The 21,278-nt window shown below is 30.1% G+C and overlaps 2 protein-coding genes across 2 annotated transcripts; both read right to left on the bottom strand.

Annotated features, from left to right (window-relative positions):
- Window positions 1-279: 279 nt before the first annotated feature.
- On the bottom strand, window positions 280-4,963 carry LOC131936407 (uncharacterized). The gene is made up of 6 exons (XM_059293378.1): window positions 4,867-4,963; window positions 3,247-3,345; window positions 2,993-3,130; window positions 2,786-2,883; window positions 2,153-2,202; window positions 280-1,705 (listed from the first exon to the last, which is right to left on the bottom strand). Exons 3-6 carry the CDS (start codon window positions 3,022-3,024, stop codon window positions 764-766), a joined length of 1,122 nt encoding a protein of 373 aa, XP_059149361.1. The 5' UTR covers window positions 3,025-3,130; window positions 3,247-3,345; window positions 4,867-4,963; the 3' UTR covers window positions 280-763.
- Window positions 4,964-7,311: 2,348 nt separating this feature from the next.
- LOC131936433 (nuclear receptor-binding protein) lies at window positions 7,312-21,142 on the bottom strand. Its single transcript, XM_059293408.1, has 15 exons — window positions 20,978-21,142; window positions 19,662-19,784; window positions 19,444-19,545; window positions 19,123-19,212; window positions 18,781-18,821; window positions 18,423-18,517; window positions 14,064-14,147; window positions 13,434-13,492; window positions 13,150-13,251; window positions 12,866-12,998; window positions 12,488-12,596; window positions 12,247-12,297; window positions 11,865-12,018; window positions 11,505-11,654; window positions 7,312-10,896 (listed from the first exon to the last, which is right to left on the bottom strand). Exons 1-15 carry the CDS (start codon window positions 21,083-21,085, stop codon window positions 10,783-10,785), a joined length of 1,515 nt encoding a protein of 504 aa, XP_059149391.1. The 5' UTR covers window positions 21,086-21,142; the 3' UTR covers window positions 7,312-10,782.
- Between the last annotated feature and the right edge of the window lie 136 nt (window positions 21,143-21,278).

Below are 21,278 nucleotides of genomic sequence, written 5' to 3'. Positions count from 1 at the left end.
TCAAATCGAAAGTTTGAGTGGGGGGGGGGGGCGGAGGGGGTGCACATCAAAAGTTTGAGGGGGGGGGGGGTTGAAAATCGAAATCTTGGGGGGGGGGGGTTAAAAATCGAAAAGTTTGTCCCCGGGCGCCGGGAAGGCTCGCTATGCCTCTGAGTGACAGACGTGATGTTTTTTGATGGATGACCCCCGAAAGCCACAGTTATCCAAGGGATGACGGGTATTCTAGTATCTACTATATATAACAATTCATATTTTATAACTGATGATTAAATGTAATTAGCAAAATGAGTAATGCAAGCTTAAGTTAAAAAAATGCCTTCATTTTTCAAAAATAAAAGGCTAAATGCAGGTGGAAAAGGCTACATTTAAATCAACAACAAACAAATTGGAACATTTTTACAGCAAAAGCTCACAATTTTAACTGTAGAAAGAGGCGAGAAGCAAGAACTCACAGTATTGATATGATAAAGTCTTTAAAAAATATATTCACACTTCTATCAAAACGGCTACATTAGAAGTGGGTCAAATATAAGCTATAAAATTTGACCACAAATCCACCCACAGACGTTGTGACCTAAGCAAAAGCTTGTAAAAAAAAGTTCTTGCACTTCTGACATTTTATTTTACTCCAATGGCAGACTTCCCTTGTGATAAATATTTTTCTGCCAGTCCTTAAAAGATTAAACTTCAATAAATAGTTCATACCTATGCAGCTGATACATGAAATTGAGCAGTATAATTTACAAGATAGAGCACAACCAAATCATAAAAGAAAGTGCAGAAATCTTAAAATAGAAACTGCTTTACGTAAATGGTAATCCCATGACTCCTTGATGGTATATCCTAGGTAGAACCAATCGTCTTGTGAGTGTGTTGTGTATGTCTGAATTTCCACTCTTGGCTTAACAGGAAACTGTGGCTGGAACATGATGTATATGACTTGCTGGTCAGTGCTCATCATCCCCTCAGACAACAACTTTTTCACAGCCCGCATGTAGTCTTCAGTGTAAACGTACATGAGTTCTGGCCGACCCAAAAACATGGCACCCCCTACCCATGCTTTGTCCTCAGCTATAATCTGATAAGGAGATAACGATGGGTCAAATTTTCGTTGTCCACTGTAAGCTATCTTGTCCGTATCAAAGTTTGGCGGAAGTCTAATAGGAAAAATGTGAGTTTCATCCACAACACCTCTATATAAACCTATATCTAACCAACTGATATATTTCGTGTGAAACATTTGTTCTTTAATTACTTTACGCACTAGTTCAAACTTTGCATGCATCATACAAGAATAATTCTCATTGACAGTGTTGGGGTCATGAGAAGGATAGCCGGGCATTGAAAATATTTCCTTAATTCTTGGAGCTAATGAAAATGCCCACAGAGAGGTCCTATTCAAAAATATCACTTTTGTTCGCTCTGGTTTAAAATGAGATCTGAATTCTTTAAAAATAGCAACGACGTCATGAGAATCTGTAAAAACGATGAGTGGGTTATCAATCCTTCCAAAAACAGACATCCAGTTTTTGTAAAGCTGTGGAGAATATCCTCCAAGTCCAAGCTTTTTCCCCTTGTTCAATCTTCCAAGGTTGTAATATGCAGTGACGATAGTGATCTCTGAAGACAATGTGTTGGCTTCAGCCAACATTCTCTCATGGACTGCATTTAGGTCAGGATCAGATTGGTAGAGGTCGTCAATTTTCTGTCATTAATATATTACAAGATGATTATTTCATGTGTAGACATGTTTACTGTCTCAAATATAAAGACTAATTTAAAATAATAAAATAAATAAAATATTAAAACTAGTATTTCTCTGGTATAAATTAGTATTTATAACCCCTTTAAATTATGAGAAATGTTGCTGGACAACTACACACACTAGTAGTAGCAACTAAAAATCATAGCGGTATTCTAAAATAAAAAGTTACAATACTTCAATCATAATGATGACCCAAATAAAGACTAGGCAGTCTTTCCATTGGCCATAGTTCAAGTTTAAATTCAAGCACTTCAGCGTATTAATGAATGATACCACAATACAGCTCACATTGTTGGTATCATTAGGTGGGATAATAAATTAAAAGAACTATGAAGGTGTAGATATCTTAGCTTCAACAGTGAGTAATATTTAATGAGAAAAAGTTACCTTAGCTGGGCGTGAGTTCCATTCATTTCCTTCTAAGCGTAAAGCTGCATCTAAATAAATTATTAACTTTTACATAAGTGAAAACCATAAACTTATTCATTTGTATGAAGTTATAATAAAAGGTAATGTATTTCAAACAGTATTTTTAAACATGCGATGGCTAACCAGATTCTAAAGATCGGTTTACTGACTGGATTCACTGAGACTATCCAGCTCTGAAGTGTATCTCATTAGTTAGTAAACTAAAGGCTGTTTGTCATAGTGCTGGGCACATCCCCCATTCATAGAAACAGAAATACACTTCCCCCTCTGCCCCATGGAACACCTGGTACTTTACCATTATTTTTTTCGTAGTGACGAATACTCTCTACATTGATAACATAGCAGTAGGATCCAATTGCAGTGGATTACAACATCCACGTCTATTTACAGTTTGATTATTAATAATCTTTGTAACATATATGGTTACATTCAGAGTGTTTTATTTTAGAATTTTTAGTAGGTAAAGTAAGAATTGCCTTAAAGATTTAAAGCATCCATAATATTTGATTTAAATGAACAATAGCTAAAAATTTAAAATTACAGGACTGCAAATTTTAGGCAGGAAATCACAATGACAGTACAATGACTTACAATATAAGCAGTATGCATAGTATAATGCTCCAAGAACAACTACGAAAATGATTAGGCGATAAATAAAACGCTCAGAGTCTATCATCCTTGCACAATATCTAAAGAAGAAAATAGCAAAACAAATTATGAAATAAAATCTTTACATGCTATTAAAATGCAGAAATTAATGAAAAAAACATCACTTTATAATGATAAATTAGTTGTCACCTCCTTAAAAGAGATCTAAAGTGCATTTCCATCTTGTATCCATTGCATTTCAAGTGTGTTATTAAAATTCAATGACTGTAAACCAACAAAGAAGCAATAAGAGAGCTTTACTGATGTTGCAAGCTTCTGGTACATCAACTAGTTAAGAAAAAAATAGAAATATTATTTTCATCCTAGAATAAACTTTTTACTAGATCTAAAATTTAACCTGATACAAAAAAATAAATAATGTAAATTAGAACAGCATAACCAACCTGATAATTGGTTTAAATTTTTCCTCATTGGTATTGCTGTCTGTTAAAATTAGGATAAGCCTGTGATTAAGCCATCCTTATGGGTTGCATCAGAAACATCTGGAATTTGTACAAGTATTAGTATGTATTAGTTATACCAAGTTCAAGGAAATATAATCAATAAGTAGAAGAGGCGTAGCGACCCTTCCCGGCGCCCGGGGACAAACTTTTCGATTTGCATCCCCCCCCTCAAACTTTCGATTTGCACCCCCCCCCCCCCTTCAAACTTTCAATTTATTTTACCAACCCATTTTGGCGCCCCCTTAGGTCGGTGCCCGGGGACATATGTTCCCTCCCCCCCGCTACGCTACTGATAAGTAGACATAGTTAATACTAATTAATAGTAGATCCTAAGCTGGCCCTAATACTGGACAACACTCAGGTAGTAGATAGTAGTCAGATTCTGGCTAATCCTTAAGTACGAATAGAACAATAGGCCTATTTATTATTTATTTTAATTTTACAGATATTTTGTCTTTCAATGCAATTTTTCATACACTTTTCTTTATTATTTCTCGGTATAGTCTAATACCTAGAATATAGTTTTTATTATTTTCATCTACAGTAGATCTAGTAGGTCTACTTCAACAATTAGAAATAGTAATAGCTTTAGTCACTGCTGTGTGTCAAATTGAATAGGCCTTCAGTTTTTAAAAATTTAAATTAAAATTAATAATAGCACATCATGTATTACATTTAAACATTATGAGTATGACTGGCTAAAGGGCATGGGGCTTATCTCGATATACTACTGATATAGATTATAAAATCAGGACACTGTCCTGTACTATTGTATGTTTTGTTTGAATTAATTATTAAATGAAATTGAAAACGTTTCAGTTTCAAGTTGTGTACATTTTTTCCCCATCGTTCTGAACAAATATCAGACTTCAGGGTAATCTATCGTTTTGGGTACGTAAAATCGCCCGCGATTTGTAATGTGAAAAACAGGTGACTCCTTAAATTTTAATAATTATTTCACATTTTGAGGAGGATTTATGTATTAAAAAATACAAAAATGTTTCCTTGATTCATTTATGTATCTGTTTTTAAACAATTGAATTAAAACTTTTCCGTAATAAATGAAGACTAGCGATGTTTCCAACAGATGCAACCATGCTCATTTACTATAGCAGCCATCTTGTCTAAGTTTTATTTTTATAAGCTTTAAGCGCCAGATTCAGGGGGAAGCCACTCTATTTTACAAATGGCTGCTGTTTATATAGCAAACCTTGCTCTCAGACACTGCTGTTTAAAGTTAATTTCTGGCCTATATCGATATATTTAGCCATTGATTTAGGTTTATTATTCATTTATCTATAATATTTGACACAAAAGTATGACAATATACTTCTATTAAAGCCTTGACAATGAGGTAACGTTTTCGTACATAAATAGCCGCGGGCGATTTTACGTACCCAAAACGATAGATTACCGACTTCAGACAGACTACAGTTTATCCGAAATTTATCGGAATAACAATATTCAATATATATTTCTTTATTGATCATACTTTTCAAAACTATTGAATATTGAATAATAAGTTATTGATGTAATAAAGAGTATTAAAGAGTAGAATACCATTAAAATGTAATTGTAAAAGAAGTTTAATAATGACTGATGTGCAGAAGTTGGTTGTGGACAAAACTTTAAGTTGGTCGCGTCAACCAGAATTAGCTCCCCGGAAATGCTGCTAGTTACTAGGCCTAGAAAATCCATCAGTTTTAATAGTTTTTATCTGAACGGAACAATTTTAAAAGGTCAACTGATCGCTTTGCAACTAGCATTTCATCACGCGGAGATCTAGCCATATGAGAGCTTTCTACAATTGTCCATGACATTGTAGCTTTAACTATGCACCACGTGTGAAACAATTGCCATTTGTTTGATCCATCATTTCTGATGTCATCAAGTGATGCTGCATTTGTGACGTGTGCTGCGCTTGTATGAGGGAGATGGAGCGTTGAAAATACACAAAATTTGTCTTTGAGTTCCTTAAAAAATTAAAATCGGTGGAAAAACAATGTTTGTGGGGTGCTGCTGAAACTTGTTGACGCTATTTTAAGTGTTAGGATGGGGGAGGGTGATTCTGGACCTATAGTGAGTGACGCAATATGACATGCCAAAATCGGGTATCAGTTGAGTAGTATGGATCAAATTTAAAAAAATGTAATGATAAGGGGTCATCCATAAATGACGTCACGCTTTTTTGACGATTTTTACCTCCTCCCTCCCCTCCGTCACACATCATCACAAAAAGCCAGACACCCCCCCCCCCCCACTAAAATGACATCACAACTCAGCCTACAAACCCCCCCCCCCCCCCCCTCAAAATTGCAGTTGAATTTTTTTTAAACATCGATATTTTTCCAAAATCTTGTCTGTCTGTCAAAATAGAGTATTTTAATCAATTCCTATTACAATTTATTAAAACAGTTTTCTAAAACGCGAAATAACGTCTCTTACGTTTTCTAACATTGCTTTTTTACTTTCTCATATATACGAAGTATAGAGAAAGTATTGTAATCGTGCACAAAAATCACTTGAAATTTTAACAATTTTCACCGTATTACACATCAGTCCGTCATCACATCCGAAGTATAGAGGACTTATTTTAATCGGGCAAAAATTATCAATCCAGATTTATCAAAATCAAGAGGTTTTATGCGTAATCCAGTCTGAAAAACTGGGCTTTGCAATTCTGTCCGTATGTCTGTGTGTCTGTCTGTGTGTGTGTGTGTAAACACGATAACTTGAGTACCGTTACAGCTAGGTTGATGAAATTTCATATATAAGTATTTTATCAAAATCGTAGATCCGTATCAACTTTTGAGTGATTTCCGATAACCGGAAGTGGTACTTTTTCTAATCATGTCTATAGCCCGAGTTCCCATCCCCTGTTTTTTTTTATATAAGAACATATGAGAAAGTTTAGGGGAGATCACTCCCGGTTTATTTAATAATGCAAAAGTGTGACGTAGCACCATTTGAAACCCCCCCCTCCCCTCATCAAACACCGTCACAAAATTACGGAACCCCCCCCCCCCCCCCCCCCCCCCCGCGAATGTGGCGTCATTTATGGACGACACTTAATACATTATCTTTTTAAATACATTTATTAATATAAAAATAAATAGAAGTTTATTTAAGTTATTATTTTAGTGCATTAAAAATATGTTAATAAATACGGGTTTTTATGGATCTTCATGTATGATTATTTACTAATTCTATTAATTCTAGGAACGTTTGACAATTTTTTTAAATGCAGCAAATACACTTAGATCTATATCTGTTTCTATTTAACACATCACAGTGCGTTATTAGGGGCTGATTAAGTTACACTAAATGACTTCAGAACATTTTTACATTTCAACAAAACCTTTTTAAATCAAGAGTTCCTTTTTTTTTAACTTTTAGGTCTGTTTCGATTTTTTTCGGGTAGGCCTATAATAGTATTCGACATACCAACATTTTTAAAAACTATTTAAAAATATCCCGTTCTTACAATCAGTAGGCCTATACACTTTGAGTGATGTGAACATTTATTTTTGGGCAATTAATAGAGGTTACACCGGACAACAAACATCCCAGTTATGCCGACTTGGCATTATGCCACTAGGTGTGGGGGAAAGTAAAACCCGCCTAAAATTTATGGACAAACCCCTCACATCAACTAATTTGATACATATTTTTAACTGCCTTTTCAACCTATCAGCAATAATATTGGTCAAAAGAATATTAGTTCCCTATATCTACACACACATTTTCGCAAAAGTTAACATATTTTATGTAGGCCTATATTGTATATAGATTATGTAGGACAACGATAATTGCTCATAGTAAGACGTTACACTACAGTTAATGAATCACATTTCTGTATACTTTAATTTTTATTAGCTTTAAGTATATAGCTTCAAAATTCATTGGTAATCTTTTGATCTGTAAGATACATTTTAAAACAAACGAAAAATGGATTATTTTTGTGGTGACTTATTTCACATCAGGACTAAAACAAAACAAAAATACAACAAGCAATTGCCAGCAGTGTTTTTATTTCAACCTTATTGTGTACACTCTTTGAAGATTCTTTTCATTCGTTTTTAGGTTCATCTCAAGTTCTAAATGCATTTTAAAAACTGTATAAAGTTTTTTTTAAATGTAACCTAAACTATTCCCCATGATCTAAACAAGTCAGGTTTATTTGACAGTATGGCAGAAACACCAGGAAAAGATAAAATGATTTTCTATGATAAAACATCATTTTAACGCAGTTTTGGAAATTTTCATTTTTTTTTAAATAAATCCTTTAACTCACATTGAATAAAATTATTAATTTTAACACTGTTAAAAATGCTAGAATTTAAAAAAAAAATGGTATGGACATTTTAAAACGCATTTATACATTGTCAGTATAGTTCCAGATTTTTATCTTGCGTTTTGTGAGCTACTTACAATTTTTGAAAATCAATTTTTATTTTTGCAAAATCATGAAAACCATCTTCACAAAATTTCATTTCAAGCATCACATTTGATAATTTGAATATTATTACTTAATTGGTTTTATAAACTGGCCCAAAACAAATACATCTCAATAACATGAATACATCTGTCTACAAGTATTGTATTCATATAATCTTGTACACATATCTAAGACTTTCAGGCCCTAGAACAACATGATTTACTAAAGCCATCCAGTCACCGGACTTTATTTAATCCCGTTTCAAGTTAGAATAAATGTAGATTAACACAGATCATTTTGGCAAAACAAAACACAGATTTAATATAAATAATAAAGTTTCATTTTATGGTTTTAATTTTAGTGTATTTTGAGCTTAAAGATGTAGGATAATTTTTTTTTTTAATGAATTATGCTTTATGACTGTTACTTGTATTATTTAGAGTAAAACTGAAGATTAGTACAATTTATAATAATATGATATTAAATACTTTCATGAGTTAGAATATTGTCTTTATATGATTTATCTGCTTAAAACATGTGTTCAAATGTTACAAAGTATATTATTTTAACCATCACAAAAGAAGAGTGGAGATGAATTTCAACTTCAAATAGAATTTAAATGTTACAAAAAAGGGGATTCATTAAAAGATTCTTTTTATTCTCTAAAACTAGTTGCTTCATAAAAACTGCCATTAATATTGACTTAAAAATGTCTTTAAAATCTGTGTGCAATCCTAGTCCAGTCTTATCTTAGTGTATCAATGTTGACAATAAACCAAGGCTAGCTGGCTGTATGCCAGATAATAGTGGATAAAAAGATTCACAAGAATACTGTTGATGGATTTTAAATGCCCAAGAAATAAAATCAAGCTATTCAATAGAAAGCCTTGACACTGCATCATTATCATTTTAGAACAATATTTTAAAAATGTAAAACAATTATGCTTTTTAGACAACACTAATTCAAATTTATCTTATTTAAAAATGATTGGGTATATAATGTCTGAATTAAAGCTATTTAAGCACTACTAAAAAATAAAACCTTTTTTTCTTACATTTAAATTAAGTATGCAGATATTTTTTTTTAAAAAAGGAATATCATAAAAACATTAAGATACTCTACAACTATAACTGTAAACAAAGGTTAGTCATTTAGTGAAAATGATTTTTGCAATGTATGTTATGTTGAGAATAATTATAGGCAGCAAACAAAAATAAATGAAAGATAAGCAAGTTTTAAAATGTAAAAGAATATCACTAAGAACATGAAAGTTTATGGTGAACTTTTTAAAGAAATGAAGCAAACAACTGTGCATTTGAAACTTTTTGCCCTGTAATGAATATTGTCTTCTTCATTCACACTTTAAACTTTATTACTAGACTATAAAAAATGTGTAACCCCCCCCCCCCCCCCACATGTTTCTATGGCATTAAAACAACTTTACTTTAAGTTAAGCTCAAAACTATAAATATTATGCTAACTTACAACCTTAACACCCAGGTTTCTACATTTATGATAATATATTTTTATTTAAAATTGTGAAACCTTTTGCATAATATACCATTGTACTGATTTTAGCTGGGAAAGAACAATAGAAAAATTAAATTAAAATCAAATTTCCTCATTAAGCCTGCACAGTAGGAATGTAGGTAATTAATTTGATTAATTGTATAAAAAACTTGGGTCCACCAAAGGTCCAACTTTATTGTTGGGTCGTTTGTTATAAGTAGCTGTGTATAAGCAAGATGTGTAAATTTTAATAAAGTTGGTAAAGATAAGATTACAAATGTTTGTATTTACTGACTTAATTTCTTAAAATGTTTAATATAATGATACTTCTCAATTAAACAAGTAACGAAGCACAAAGAGTATATTTGTATTACTACCTATCTTAAAAATTACTTTTTTCGCTCTTATCAACTTGACCAAACAGGGAGGTAAGTTCTGTGATTAGTTAGATATTAAGGGAGGTAATTTTGATGTCCAAATATCTAGGGAGATTAAATCCAATGAGACTGAGTCTAGTTTAGTGGTGGTATTTGCCCTCTTTTTTGTTGCTTGACAAAAACAGCTAATGTAAGTCAGCTAATAATTTGAATCATCTTACTTATACTTACAAACAACAGTAATAAATAACTTGAACAGTTGAATCAGAATATTGCTAAAGGCATATAAAGGCTAGGAGGAGTTGCTCTTTTATCTGCATTGGTTGGAAACAAAGAAAAGCAGCACCGCCAGGAGCAGATAAATTATACTGGGCTAAATCAACACAAAAAAATATGATAGTAGCTAACAGATAAGTCACAAGTTTTTTAAAAATTCAAAGCAAAAAATAGTTATAAGTACATATTTATACGGAATAAATAAGGTCACAATATGTGACATTGGCAATATAAGTAATGCACAGCTGAAGCACATGGTAAAGGGAATAATGCATTAATAGATTTATTTTAAACTTGTGATAGTTGATAGCTATCTTATAAATTCAAAAAATTATTGCCATCTTTTAAATCAAATCTGACCAGGTTTACTCATAAAATAAAGGTTTAAAACACAAGTATCATTATACATTACATAAAAATTATTTAACCCTATTAAGGAAATATGCAAAATTGATTCTGAAATTTTGAAAACAGAATTTTAGTTTGTTCTAGATGATAAATTTCTAAAAAATTGAAAGCAATTATATTACGTTTTAAATTCTTAGTAAATAAACTGAATTTTTTTAATTTATCATGCCAACTTCATGATTAATTTATGAAGTATATAATAAACAATACAGTCTCTATACAAGATTTTATACCCTTACTTTAAAATAATTAAAAATAAACACTATTATAAAATGATAAATACATTCTGTACTTGAAAAAGAACTAATATTTCCTATAAAATTAATTATAAAGTCATTATAATCAAGAAAGACCAAAGATGGTTCAGGGGATTAAATGATACAGTAATACTAAATAGTTGTGAACATAAATTCTGAATATTTTACATGCACATCTAACATATCAATTAACGACAACATGTTTTTGTACTATGATACATTGTCAACTAGGCGAGGGGAAGGAAGCTGATCTTGATTTTGAAATAAACTTGTGTTGTTGGGGAGAGTTATTCCAATGAGAGATGCCACCTTATCTCGATCTTTCTGCAACATAATAATAGTTTTTTTTTATAGACCACTATTTCTTCTCACCATGATTAAAAGAATGACTAAGCTTTATACAACATGATTACAAAGCTGGTAATTGGTTAAATAAAGCATTGAAAGGGCCTGAATTTAGACTGTTTTTTGGCTTCTCCTTGGAAAGAAGATATCTATTACACAAGACTTCTAACATTAATTCTTAAAATACTATCTTAACTAATGTATACATTTTTTTAAAAATTATTTACATAGTAAAAATTTAATTTACTAAGTGGTATATTATTGGTAGATAAATAATCATAGCATTGAGAGCAATTAAAATCCATTTCTATGCAACAATAAAATCTCTTTTGTTTCGTTTCAAAAAAAAAAAAAATTAGATGCCTTTTTACTTGATCAAAGAGAACAAAAACAGCAAAGAAAAGTGAGAACGAATGAACAAATGACTTATAAAACAAAAAAAAACATATAATAACAGGTGTATAAAACTAATTCTATTATACCTAAAGAAATATTTTTTTCTATGTGTTGGAAGCTAAAGAAAAACTTATCAATGACAAGCAAACCCTAATCTATGATGACAATTGAAATAATTATATATATCTTACCTCATTGATAAATCCATGATAAACCAGATCGTCAGCTAAAGATTCCCCAGTATCATTGCTAACCTCACACTGGAGCTGTCTGTTGATTTGGTCATCAAACCTGACCATAAGTGTTAGTTGAGGATGTGGGTTGTCTTCTATTCTTGTGATCTTTAAAATGATTTATTAACTTAGAGTGATCATATACTAACTACTAGTAATATCTTGTTACTAATCACATATGATCTTAGTTTTTCTATTCTACATTCAACTATATGTAGACTGAAAAGTCTAAAATACTTATCGAATCAATAAAGTAAATTTTAGATTTTTCTTATATTAATTTTGAAAACTGGATTGGAAAAAGAATGTATTACTAACATGGCATGTCATGGATACAATTAACCTGGTTTCAACATCATAAGGTTCAGGTGTCTCAGATTTCACTGACTCTGCCAGTTCTGGACTTGCAGCACGAGTACGTGTAACTTGAGGGTAACTCAAACCAAAGGCAGTCAGAGGATAGATACCATTTCTGATGAAATCATTGTTTTGTCAATTTATATCCAAATGATTTTGATAAATAACAGGATTATAATCAATTTAAAATGGATGCCTATTCATTTTTGTATATAAGCATATAAATTAGTCAAAGCAAAACATAAATAATATGCAAGGCAGAGTTTTCAGCACTTTTGAAACTTACTTTAAGTATTAGTACATCATGTTCTTTAGTATTATTATTATCTAAATTGAAACTTACTTTACGTCATCTAAGAGTTTATCTAGTTCCAATGCAGGCGTTTGGGAAACTCTAGATAAATAACACAATGAGTGAAAAATAATAAATTTTAAATATAAAAATATTGTACAATTAAAATGCATTTTATAGATTTATTTTGTCCACACTTTGTGACCGATTTTTTATAGATATAAATCACTTCCATTTAATTGTAATTTTTTTTTTAATTGTCTATACACATTTTTATGATAAGAGCCCTTACTTTAAATGGACAATTTCTCCATTCATGCTAAGAATTTCAGCAATAACACGGTTGGGGTCATCTGTTTTGGCACTGTGCGATATTTCTGTAATGTTTTCTGCTAACAAAGCTGTTTGCAACAATAATTAAACTGATTAAGCATGTCTTTTACCTTAGTCAATATGTTAAAATTTTTAGTATAACTTGCTATTAAATCTTTATGGTAAAGGTTTTTATTTCTTCCTTGCTGATTTTACTTTATATTTGCTCAGCATTTTTTTGTTTTTTAACAAAAGCTTTTTATTTTTCAAGTTTATTTCTTTTAACATGCATATCATGATAAATAAGTAAATTTAAAAGAAAAATGAAAAACAGAAATAGATAAAAATGTAGGTCTACCATTGGACTTAACAATCTTATGGGCAGCAATAAGCTTTAGAGAATGAACTTCAAATAAAACTTTGTGAAAAAGTAGTTCTCTAGCGGTTGGTCTGTCTTTGGGATCTTTACGCAAGCAGCTTTTGATGAAATCCTATGAAAAAAATCACAATTTTTAGTTTTATAAATTAACTTTAAAACTTTGTTAATTAGCTGGTTATTTAACAAACCATTAGCAATATATGTTAAAAAAATCTCAATTAGTTAGTAATAAAAACTGTGTGAAAAAAAATCTTTTAATTAACCTGCTGCAAAGGACTTTCAACCAGCTCTAGAGAGGAACTGATGATATCAGCATCAGTCCCCCCAGGAGAATCCCCACTTGATGCAAAACCTAAGGTCGCCATCTGATGAAACAAAATGTGTGCATCTCAGTAAGACAAACATTGTGTAAATTATAAAAGCAAGCATTTATGAGAAACTGGGAAATCTGTATTGTATTGAAACAATAAATCTGACAAACAATGTTTGCACTGAACCATAAAAATTCAACTTCCTAAGTGATTTTTGTAACCATGAGTCTATTTACCTCAAGGGCACACATTCCAAATGAATAAATATCCACTTTTGTTGTCATTTGTTCACTGTCTGAAAAGAAGAATTAAAAATTTTTTAAAACTCAAAATTTAAATATGCCTTAGACCAGTATGACTATGTTACATAGTCAAAGCACAGGAAAAGGCCAGTATTTAAGATTTTTTGACAGGGATTTGTTTTAAAAATTACTTGAACCCTTATTGCCTCAGGTGTTACTTTCCCATTTTTGATACCTCATTCACAGCAGTTACAATTAAACTTTTGGATTCTTTCTGTTTTTAAATTATAAAAATTGATCACAATAAAATATTTTTGTGGTCAGTTAAAGCGATTAGCACATTCAGTTAATATTTTTCTTCATCTATATTATCTTAATTTTGCTTAAATAATGTAATTATAATTTTTTTCCAAATGAAAATACTATTTACTTTTTTTACATGCCCAAAAAATCTCTGTGAAGGAGGCAACTAACTGTACAATTAAATAAAGAAATAGGCAGCAAAAAGTTGGGGCTGTAATGATTGATATGAAATTCTATAAATAATTTGTAACTTCCATTCAGCTTTTGTCCCATACATCACATTGTCATCTTCAGAACAATGATACAATATATAAGAATCACCTTCACATTCTGGTGCTGTATAATGTACATTTTTTAGATCTTCACTGTACGTCTTGACATGATGATGTATGGCATCAGGGGCAACTGCGGAATAAAACACAAAATTTAGAAATTGTAAACTAACATTTGAGTATCAATAAAAAAAAACTCTCCATACTACCAGATGTTGTAATTTATCTTAATTTTAATTGGAACTAAAATTTTGAAGTAAGCAACTATTATATTTTTAAAAATATAATATGTTTTCTATTTTTTAGACATTTTTTAAGTATAAAGCAATAGAAACGCTTGCGTCCATGCAAATACTTCTTAAAATATAATCTGTTATGAGTTGCAGCATGCTTTTTAAATACATCTATAACTAACAAGTTATAATTTAACAGAGAAGCTAATGTCTATTAAAACATGTTAATATCTACAAGCAAACCTGTCTAACGATTTTAATCTACAGAATAAATGAACAAATAGATAGCTAACTGCAGCATGAAACTAATATTTTTACCACTACATAAAAAATTATTTTAGTTGTATCAATCTTGTAAAAAAAAAGCCACAAATTAAATTTAGATTAAACTATTCCAATAATTTAATCCAATATTCTTTTGTATCAAGAGAATAAGAAGGGTTGTACGAATGTTCAAATCAATACTTACTACAAGAAAAAATTTCATAACTACCTAATTTGCTACAAATAGCTTTATTTATAGCTAGGCAAAAAGGTAAGGCTTATACCTTAATTTTAATCACAAATATATGCATTCTATAGTAATTTTTAAAAAAACACACCTTAAATATATAATTTTCTAACAAAAGTGCTTCCCTTAAGTTGGTCTGACAACTAGTATGATATGAGGTCAGTATTCAATTTTAAAATCTAAAGGAAATAAGCACCATAAAGCGTTTAGTCATGCTAAGTCAAAGTTTTTAATTTTAATTTCAACACAGTATCAAGGTTGAAAACTACAATGGAATTCTACTAAAATTGTAATATTTTTTCTTTAAAAATACAAAAAAATCACAACATAAAAACTTGGGAAGGAATGAAAAGGGGGTAGTGGATGGGTGGTCTTTCTTTCCACTGATGAGAAATTGTGTTAAGATACAAAATTACCAAGAGTAGCCCAAATCTGTTAAAACAGAATTGTGACCTGTAAGTAACATTTTTCAAAGTAGGTCTATATCGAAATGTGGTTATAAAATTCTTTCCAGGGATTTTTTAAAAATAAAATATCTTTATTAATATAATTAGACTTAATTCAGAAGAATAAAAAAATAACTAGTCTACTGTTTGTTAAGTGTATCACTCTGGTAATCCCATTAGTCAAATAGCAAAATAGAAAAAACCAACCCATAAACATAACAGAGGTGTGGTATGCCTAGCTAAATAATACCAAACATTAGTTTTTTTTTGTTTTTGAAATTGTAAATATTTCATTATGTTTTAATCACCAAGGCAAGAATTTATCTTACCTTATTATTTATTTTTATAAACGTTTGGATATTTATCATGTATATAGCAAGATTCTAAAGAATAAAGCTTAAGATCAGCACATACTTAGTCAGAATGATTAATTTCAACTTATTAGACAAAAACCATTGACATGTTAAAATCATGTCATTGAATACAATTTAGGTACTATTAACAATTATTACATATTGTTAGTATGTATGAACTTTACAAGATAGAATATTTACAAATACAAAGGTATATAATAATGAGAATGTGCCACAAACTTCTAAAAATATTAAATTAGTGATAAATTATGAACCAATACAAAAAATATACTCTACTAATGGTGGTGGAGGGAAGACGTACAAATAATGATACATAAAGGAAATTCTGGATTATATATTTTTCAGTGATTTTCAATATAAAATATAATAAATTCTAGAAAACTCAAGTGTGTAGTAGCTGTAATCACCAAATTGTTTTAAACTGCCAAAGTTTTGAGAATTAATACCTGTATCTACAGCACATTGAATCATAATTAAGGTAAAAGACTGTACTAGACCTACTAGGGACAAATGTATCATATTTTTAACTGCTATAATTTTTTAATTGGAAGAAGAAATGTCTCTTGCCTATATAGGATATATTTTTACTTAGTTTATAATTTTTTTTATTTCTGTTGTTCGAAATGTGCTGGTAAATATATAAACCCTACAAAAAAATTGATAATTATTATTTGCCTTCAGTGTCTGGGTCAACTAATATAAACATGACTAAATGTATAATCAATTGTGCACAAATATAATGTATTAGTATAACAATTTTTTTATCAAAATTTTTTTATTCCCATTTCCTACTTCTGATGACATAGTAGTAGTGCCATAATGAATGATATTTTTCTCTTATTTTTGAATAAAAACTGCATGTGATGAAACTTAATAAGTAAGCCTAGAGAGTTTTCAGAACTCTGCATAAGACAAAGTAAAAAATAAATTCGGTCAAAGAACAACAAGGTAGTGGAATAAAAAAAAAACTCAAGTATCATTTATCAGCTTATAAAGTTTCAAGAGAATAATTTTGAGAATTAATCTATAGTAGCATTAGAGCATGGTAATAAAACACTAAGATGCAGTGAAAAAAGTCACCTTAGGAACTTTGACCATCCATTACTATGGCTAGAAAGATTACTAACAGTAGGAAGTTGCCAAAAGCAATTGATAAGAGGAGAAATTTTGTTATTATTTGTCTCTTGTTGAAAAAACAAAATTTTAAAGGTCGGTATCATTATGTGTAAAAAATTATAATTCATATTATTGTTGCCTTAATTATCTTTACTATTACTATTTTACTAAGACTACAGTATTTTAATGGGTTCAGAGTGATGTCCCTAGTAGGTTAAATTTGTATTCAGAAGTAAAGTTTACTATTAAATTATTGAAAAGCCACTTTAATTTAATAAACAATCGTTGTGTAATAAAGATCACATAACAGATTCACTTTCTACACACACAAAATACTCAAATGTACTGTAAAAAGAAAATAAGTATTTTTAGATTATATTTGAAAAACACTGTTTTATCATGTTATGTGCAACTAAGAATGTTAAGGAAATATACATGATAATAAAATAGGTTGTAGAAGGAATAATAGGGTTTTTTGAAATGGATACAAACATTTTAAACCAGGCTATATAGATTTTTATTTATTTTTATTTATTAGTAGTAACTATGTTTTTAATTATATAAGTATGTTAAAAACATTTTACTTAATTAAGAATAAACCTTTTGTTAAGTTATTTTAAAATTAATTCTTTTTTTGTAAACAAAAATGAAAAACATAACCTTAGAATTGATTTTATGCTTCCAGATTGGCAATATAATTATTTTAATCAATTTTATTTTAACTTTTAATCTACAGGCGAAGTGCATTCACACCCAATATGAACACATTACAGACAAGACTGTACAAGCGTAAGTATCTAAATAGAAATACACAGCCTCCTCTGCACACCAAAAATAAAATATCACTCACTAACATTGGCTTGAGTTCATATTTTTTTATGGGGAGACAAGAAACAAAACAAACATTAAAATTCATAAGCAAGGTAAATTAATTAGGTGATACGTTTTTTGATTGGAATCTACAACCAGCACTGTAATCAAATGAATGATAAAATTTGAAGAAATAAATATGAGGGTATTTTAGCAAAAATGGCATAGCTTCAGGAAATCCTTTTGATATATCTGTTTATGTGTTAAATGATAGAAATATTTATTTATTATTATAAACTTAAAAAGTGAATGTGTTTTTCTCAAGGACTATAAATTAGGTCATACTTTCAGAATATTTCCCAAATGATCTAATAAAGAATATGAATCCAAGAATAAATAGTATAATACAATTTTTAAATGTCAATCAAAGCTAACACTTAACAATTACTAAAAGAACCATAGCTAAAACTCCTTATACCATACACCATCTTCTATCTCTAAGAAAAAAATATTTCTAAGAAATATTTCTTGATCATAAATTATTAAAGTAAGTTGTTTATATTAAGCAACTAAAGGTCATAATAACAAAAACTTTAAGTAAATTTCAGAATTATGGCAATTTTAATGCTTATTAGCAAAATCTAGAAACAGCCAACTATGAATCTATTAACAGCTGCATTAAAACTCAGAGAATGCGTTCAACAACAAAAAAATTTCCACCAAAGTTGAAGTGATGCACTGAGTTATTTTACACATCACAGTTTTAACATTTCAACTTTAATATAACATAATATCAAATAAAACAAAGTGTAAAAAATGGAATTGATGCAATCTGCTGTTTGAAAGTGTTTGCAACAAAAGTGGTTTCCTGTCTAAATACTAGCCATTTTTTTTACCAACTGGATATAACTGTTATACCTGAGCCAATTTTAATAAGTCCATTGTGCTGAATGTAGATAGTGTCAGAAGTGAGGTTGCCATGAATTATCGGTGGATCACATGAGTGAAGATAACTGAAAATAAAAATAAAAACTGCAAAAAAAAGCTGTATGCAAATTTTTTATTGATAAATAATTTTGTTTGCTGACTCATTATAAAAAAAAATGAATTAATTAAAATTAAAATGTATGACTAACTTATAACAAGAATAAATAAATCTTATTAACAAACTATATGCCAGAAAAACACACATGAAAAGAAAACAACTAAAATGTTCTAAAACTTGTAAAGGGTTTGAGTTTATCTCCATTTTTTTCATAGGGAAAATGTTTCTTACCTCAGTGCAGACAAAATTTGAGTACACCATCTTTTCCAAGCCTGGAAAAGTTTTTGAAAAGTATTAAGGCATAATCATTAACAATCAAATTCAAACAAAACATCTTTTAAAAATGAAAGAAAAAGCTTTTAGACCTGAAAGTCAATGGAACAGATCAAGTAAAAATGTCTGCGACCATGGTATATGAAGGCAGATTGTAGCCATCAGTACAGGTATGCCTAGTTGCCTGTATGTTTTTGACATGAGTTAGGTAACATTTGAGCTGGTGGACTCCCTTTTCTTTTTTTTCTTATAAGTCATTAAGTCATGGTCTCAATTAAAGTAAATAAATAAAGTACTAACCTTTAGCTGGAATGTTTTATTATTCTTTTTGGTCTTCTTCAAAAACTGTTTAAGGTTACCAGATGACATATATTCTGATATGAAAATAACCTAAAAACAAAACATTAGTAATATAAACAAATATTGAGCAAAGAATCAGGATTGTAAAACTATATAAGTAATGTATCATTAAAATTGTTCTACTCAACAAAATATAAAATAAAGTTCGAAAAATTGTATACTTTTTCAGTCTGTGAATTCATTTACATTTATTATGGAGATAATTAATTTGATATTATTTGGAATAAAAAGGTCCAATTTTTTCCTAAATAATTGTCTAACCCTTGGCTTATCATTCTTGGTGTCAGTCCAATACTTGTGGAATTTTATGATGTTTGGATGGTCCAGCTGACAAAGATTGTCAAAGGTTTGTCGAATTTTGTCCTGAAACATTGAAAGTATATTAGCTCAATTTTTAGTCTTATCCAGTCTAAAAGAAAGATTTCAAAAATTTATTAAAAACTGTTTTAAGCATCAAAAAATTAAAAATTAATTCTCACTTGTTGAGCTCTAAAATCTCTCTTTTCAGAAAACTGAACTTCATTCCACACCACCTCCACTCCTTCTTCAGTATCCATTGCCAAGAAGGCATTGTCTATACCAGGCACATCTCGCTGATCAACCTAAAATCATTTAGATGCACGCACACTTAATAGAAGTTATTTTTCACACCAAAAACAACATGAAAAGAAAATTAAAAATGTAAATTCTCCATAGCTTTAATGGTTAGGATTAAAATGCAATTTTTTAGATACAAGATTAAAAACTTACAAAACATAACTAAATTATTGTTCTAAAATAATTATAACAAATAGATACTTGTGTTAATCATAGTTATATAAATATTTATTATTAGCTATTTTGCAGTGTTTTTCCTTAATTTTTTTTAAAGTAGAAATATTAATATGTTCATAAACACCAGATTTTGGCAGATAGTGATAGTCTTTTCTATTACTATTGGCCTGGATTGGGTAGCGATGATTTTAATTATTGCTCTTTTTTATAGGCCTATTTTTTTTTATTTGTGTGGTAGACTAGCTAGTGAATGTAGCCAGTGAAGGTAGTAGATCTAGAGCAGTGATTCTTAACCTGGGTGCAATTGGATTTTGTCAGTATAGATAAAAGAACTAGCTGCCTTGGCTGGTGAGCAGATAACGGTTCAAAAACAATAGCAATGTAGCATGACATATTAATAAAGTATGCCAGAGGGAAAAATACATCAATATCGTGATATTTCTATTATCATGGAACCCATGACATCACGACACACATTTATGTAATGTCAACAACGCCTACACAGGCGCGCTTTAATCGTGTTTATACGCATTCACGTATTGTGATGAGCATACGACGGGGGACGTTCTGACCAGGATTCCAAGGGACGACTCGAAATATCATCCCTAGTGGGATTCAGTGTCTTCATTCAGGGAGATCGATAGCTAGCAAATTCTACTCCAGAATGTCTAGACTCTAGACTCTTTTAGACCTAAATCTAGAATTTAGAATCTACAGTAGTACATTCTACTAGTCTAGATCTAGAATCTAGATCTTCTCTGGCTAGACCTAGCTCACCTAGAGATCTAGATTTAGCTAATCTAGATCTAGCTAGATCTAAGCTAAGTGACTTAGTCTCTAAACTCTAAGTCATAAGTTGATCTAGATCTAGATCTAGATCTAGATTCTAGATCTAGAATCTAGATGTTTGTTTTTTTTTTAGATTTAAAAATAGAATCTAGTGATTTAGGTGTGTTGACTCATGGAAAGTAGAAAGTTGTTTTCTTTAAAATAAGATTTTATTTTTATTCATTTTGTTCACCTCTTCTCTTCGTTTCTGCCATCTTCCACAAGGGCTTTCTTCCAGTACTTCTTCATCGTCCGAATCTTCTCCACTGTCCGGCTTTTTTTCAGACTCTTGATCTGCCATCACTCTTTCACAAAAGATGTCAAACACTAACAACACAAACCTCCAATAAAGTTGGTCAAGAACATCTGTACCAGAAATAAAAATACTTCCGTGTTTCCGGATTTCCTTATTGTGCGCTGGTTCTTTTGACTATGTATACGTTAAAGTAAAATAGTCACAAATATGGAATAAAAATTTAAAAAAAAAAAAAATT

This window comes from Physella acuta, unplaced genomic scaffold (genome assembly GCF_028476545.2).
Source record: "Physella acuta isolate Inbredline_101_S28 unplaced genomic scaffold, ASM2847654v3 ptg000178l, whole genome shotgun sequence".
NCBI classification, from domain to species: Eukaryota; Metazoa; Mollusca; class Gastropoda; family Physidae; genus Physella; species Physella acuta.
Note: the sequence above shows the minus strand (reverse complement) of the source record. Positions and strands in the feature narration are given on the sequence as shown.

What these genes read in the sequence shown, in the direction of transcription:
- LOC131936407 (XM_059293378.1), bottom strand. Translation starts at nt 3,024, where the DNA reads ATGGAAATGCACTTTAGATCTCTTTTAAGGAG. An exon ending in TTTAGATCTCTTTTAAGGAG is followed by an intron (nt 2,884 to 2,992) that starts GTGACAACTAAT and finishes TTTCTTCTTTAG; the next exon opens with ATATTGTGCAAGGATGATAG. An exon ending in CTATGCATACTGCTTATATT is followed by an intron (nt 2,203 to 2,785) that starts GTAAGTCATTGT and finishes TAATTTATTTAG; the next exon opens with ATGCAGCTTTACGCTTAGAA.
- LOC131936433 (XM_059293408.1), bottom strand. Translation starts at nt 21,085, where the DNA reads ATGGCAGATCAAGAGTCTGAAAAAAAGCCGGACAGTGGAGAAGATTCG. An exon ending in TTGTATCCATGACATGCCAT is followed by an intron (nt 11,655 to 11,864) that starts GTTAGTAATACA and finishes ATCATTTTAAAG; the next exon opens with ATCACAAGAATAGAAGACAA. An exon ending in ATCATGGATTTATCAATGAG is followed by an intron (nt 10,897 to 11,504) that starts GTAAGATATATA and finishes ATTATGTTGCAG; the next exon opens with AAAGATCGAGATAAGGTGGC.